General features: G+C 43.8%; 1 protein-coding gene across 1 annotated transcript in view; it reads left to right on the plus strand.

The window, feature by feature from the left end:
• LOC101853014 (serine/arginine repetitive matrix protein 2) overlaps positions 1 to 4,745 on the plus strand; it is a gene marked incomplete at its 5' end in the record, with an annotated part of 158,514 nt that overhangs the window by 121,861 nt on the left and 31,908 nt on the right. Inside the window, 4 exon segments of the mRNA XM_013085015.1 lie at positions 52 to 247; positions 1,133 to 1,298; positions 2,596 to 2,759; positions 3,856 to 4,148. Coding sequence (XP_012940469.1) covers positions 52 to 247; positions 1,133 to 1,298; positions 2,596 to 2,759; positions 3,856 to 4,148 — 819 coding nt within the window.

The raw sequence follows: 4,745 nt of genomic DNA on the forward strand, positions 1-4,745 counted from the left end.
CCCCAACCCCCCTATTTCCTTGCTTAGACTCTCTCCTTCATCTGATTCCAGGTCTTGTGTTCCTCGTTTCCGGCGACCAGACAAAGAGGGCTCTGCTACCCAATGAGATCACCACCCTGGACACAGTTCGCGCGCTTTTTGTCCGCGCCTTTCCTGATCTGACCCTGGAGATGCTGGAAAGCCCTAGACGTAAGATCTACATCCTGGACCCAGCCACCAGCATCTACTTCCAGTTAGAGGATTTGGCGTAAGTCTTGTTTTTCCTTCGTTCCAATTAGGAAAAACGAACGAAATCATGTTAACAGGCGTCTGCTCTTGGCAAAATGAGGATTGCATATCGATTTATAACTTACCCCCCACCCCCCTTTCCTTCCCTTTCCTTCCCTTTCCTCAGTCACCACAGAGGTTACTTAGTTTTGATAAATGTGACAAGTGTTTTGTTTAGCAGAGGTTAATAGTATACTATTCTTTTCTGTGGATTGAGGTGAGGGCATCATAGTTTGTCTTAAACCTACAGTTCATTATGTAGGACCAGTTTAAAAGACAGTGGCATCGTCTCTTATTACACGTATTTGTTTGTTTGTTTATTAGAAAATTGCTATGCTTTTATGTATATTAATTATGTTCCCACAAAGCCAGCATTGATTTCTTGACCATGTCGATGAATAGCTTTTGGTTAATATGACATTTGATAGACTGAATGCATGGATTCTACTATGTCAGCTGTATGCACACTTAATTTGATCCCAAATATCGTTACTTTTCTAATAATGTGGGAGTTTTTGCTTGGAACGGTGTTGAAAAGAACGCAGTTCTACTCCCCATGTTTCAACATGACTTTTAACTCTTTTCATTTGAACTTTTCTGTTGGTAACGTGGGTGGCAAGCTATGCTGTAGTTTGATCCTTTTTTTTCTCCTTGAAACGTCTATCATCATTATCTCTTCTCTTTCTTTTCTTTGTATGTTACTGTCTAGTTAAACCTGTAATCTTCGGCACCTCTTCTTTCCTTCGTATGTTACTCTTTCTTAAGTTACACTGCTAACCTTCGGAAGGTATATGACTTTCTAATTGTGCTGTAAGTGCTGCTAAACACTTCCTAAAACTTAAACTCAGTTGTTGACCTTCCACAGCGAGATAAAGGACCGGTCAGTGCTGAAAATCCATGAGACAGACAGTGACGAGCCCCAGAAGGTCAAGGAGAGACAGGAGATCAGAGGTCGGACTGTCCAGATGCCCACCAGTCGGCCACACTCACGCCAGGGTTATGCTGAGGTGCCCGCGGGACCGACAGAAGTGGTCAGCATTAATTACTTTTTTTGGGGGGAGGGGGGGTGTTTTAGCTTTCTTTTTTTTTTTTTAGTGTAGGTATTTTCACGCCCCCGTCAACACAATAAAGATCATTTACGAAGCAGGCTCCTGACCCTGCCTGTCAGAACCAACACGGGCTGAGAAGGATACAGCACCCCAGCCGAAAAACTGAGAGACTCGATAAAAAAAATCCTCTCCACTCGGGAATCGAACTCAGGTCTCCTGTGTGCGGCAGCGAAGCGCGCACCCACTACACTACAGACGTCGGTGTATTCACTGTAGAATGACATTTTTGTGTATTTAATTTGTTTGAACGAGGAAGCAACCTTGACAGGTAAAAGAACGCAGCAGAAAGTGTCCGTTTAATTCAACGCTTTATTCGATTTAAACTGATGTAATCTTGATATTTTCTCTTTTGCACCAACAATGATGGGTGGTTAGCGAGTGCTCATTGCGTGGTTTGCTCCTTCTTTCCCGTCAAACACATATCATCTTTATCTCTCCTTCTTTCTTTTATATTTGTTACTCTTTTATGTGGGTGGTTGGCGGGTGCTCTGGTTTGGTTTGCTTTTTCTTTCCTATCAAACATTTGTCGTCTTTTTCTCTCCTCCTCCTTTTTTGTGTTGGTTACTCTCTTGTACCACCTTTAATCTTCGGCACTTATATGACCTTATTGTGTTGCAAGTGCCGTAAAACACTTACTAAAACAAACTCTTTTATGGCACCTCTAATCTACGGCACTAAAATGACATAATTGTGTTACATATGCCGAAAACCTCTTACATACACTAAAACAACCATCTGAGCTTATGGAATAAGAAAGTCCAAGCATTGCAATCGAAAGTTAGCTCATGAATTTCTTCTGGCGTTTATGTAGCTCAACTATTTGAGTTTTTGTTATTACTTACGGAATGCCGTGGATAACGTAATTGCGTTGCAAGTGCCGTGAAACCTTACTTAAAGTTCAAATGAAAGGAGAACCATGATCGCCGATGTATACACACACACACACACACACACACACACACACACACACACACACACACACACACACACACCCACACACACACAATTCGTTCATGTGGTTGAATGATGCATCTGATGTGAATGAAAATGTAAACCTGCATGTGTTTTTACGATCCTGTACAGCCAAGAAAAATGTCCCTCTGGCATAATAAAGTATTATCTTATAATATAATATATATCTCTCGCAGATCTAGCTCTTCATGATGATCTCCCATGCATGGTAATCTCTTCTGACAATTTGTTTCCTCTGTTCCCACAGTTCTCCAAGTCTGCATCCCTGCCACCCCAAGCCGCGCATGTGTACTCGGACATGATGCAGGACCAGAGGATGCCGTATGAGGTAGACCGACGGTCAAGGTCACGAACACCGGAGCCAGCGGAAAGGCCAAGGTCATTGTCTGCTGGGGCCTCCTCTCGACAAAGGTCTTCTTTTCTGTGTGGCTGTAGCGTCTCTTTCCTCCCATCCTTTTAAACCTCTCTTTTTAAGTTTTTCTCGTCGTCGCCTACCCTCATCTCTCTCTTTTTCTCTTTCTCTTTCTCTCTCTCTTTCTCTCTCTCTCTCTCTCTCTCTCTCTCTCTCTCTCTCTCTCTCTCTCTCTGTTCTGTTCCCCTCTATCTCTCTCTGTGCCTATTCATCCTCCTCTACCTCTCTCTTCCTCTTTCTCACCCACCTCCTACTTCTCCCCCTCCTCCTATCTTTCTCCTTTTCCCCCTTTATATGTAGCATCCCCATCAATTCAGTTGATATCACGTTTGACTTTGGAGCGGATGGCCCTGCTTCGAATTCTCAATTGAATCGTTCTGAAGTTGGGTTGTTTTGGGGAGCTATGAAGGCTCTCCATCCATTTGGCTTGGTCGTATCAGAGATGGACGTTACATTTTGAGGACTCACCTCGTTACCTTACAAAGTTGATAGTGACATTAAACGTGAACGATTTTGCAATTTCACGTGAGATTTGGTTGGAGGGCGCAACTGGTAGGTCCCATATCTTTTTTCCCCCTCTACTGTTTCTGTCTATGTATGTCTTGCTTCAACACTGCACTATTATGACTAATGACTATTATTGTATCAATGCGCTTTTCTTTACTAAAAATCTACACTCAAATGTCAATTGGCCGTCCTCGACATCTTAACACTCACAGAGAGGATGGTTGGTGGGTGTACTGGTGTGGTTTGCTCCTTCTTTCCAATCAAGGCGTTTGTTTTTCTTTTGTAACAAGCCCAATCTTCTCCACTTATGTTATATGACATAATTGTGCAGCAAGTGCCGTAAAATTTTTACTGAAACAAAAATATTTTAATGCTCTTCTTGAGTTAGTTATACCCACGGCCGCGCAGTTTGTTCATTTCTGCTATCCTACTGGGCTACTTTATATATTGCCCTAGTTCGATTCTCTAGAGTGACATGATATACGCTAGTATATATATATATATTTTTTTTATTTTTTATTTTTTTTTTTTAAATATTTTTTTTTCAAAATTATTATTTTTTTACCTTGAATTGGTTTCCACCCACAGATACTCCCACTCCCCCGATCGACTGCCCACCCCAGAGCGGGGACTCTCTCTCAACCCGATACCGGAGAACAGGCAGCTCACTCCAGGCTATCGGGAACAGCCTCCGGGCTTCTACGACCCCGCCTACCGGGGCGGGCCCGCCTACCCCAACGCCATCTACGACGCCCCTGGAGCCTACCAGGGCTACGCCCCTTCCTCCCCCGCGCCTCAGGGTCAGGCGTATGTCGCCCGGAGCACGCGCGCCGCCCCGCTCGCTCACCCACAGAGGGCCGTAGCCCCTGCTTCAGATATGAGTGAGTGCTTTAAAAAAAAATTCTTCTTCTCCGTCGTCTTGTGGTTCAGTGTTGTGAAGTTGAATGTCGTGTGTGCGTGTGCGCGCGCCGCCCGAGTCGCTGCCTTCTGTCCACAGGTTTTGACCTCCTCTGCCGAAACGATTGTGCGATTGAAGGCTGGTCACTTAATCTGTTATTTAAAGTGTGAAACTGCAGTCTGTTAATCTTATGTTATTCCTGTATAATATTGAAATATCAATCTTCTCCTTTTTTCTGGTTGATGTAGTTGATGGGAAAAGGTCTTGCACATAAATATCAGCTTTCAAATGTTTAGGTCTGTCAGCTTATATCATTTTCCCCTTTTTTGTGTTAAGGTGTTGGTTTTGACTGAAGTCTGCCTTCCTTCCCTTCCACGCATACAGAGTAATACACACGAGCAAACACCTGTGCGCGTTCAAACACACGCGCGTCCACTCATAGACTCACGCAGGTGCACGCAAATCAAAGGCTAACGTATGAGAATACAAACAAACAAACAAGCAAACACACACACACACACACACACACACACACACACATACACACACACACACACACACACACACACACTCACTCCCT

This window comes from Aplysia californica, unplaced genomic scaffold, assembly GCF_000002075.1.
Source record: "Aplysia californica isolate F4 #8 unplaced genomic scaffold, AplCal3.0 scaffold00335, whole genome shotgun sequence".
Classification (NCBI taxonomy): domain Eukaryota; kingdom Metazoa; phylum Mollusca; class Gastropoda; order Aplysiida; family Aplysiidae; genus Aplysia; species Aplysia californica.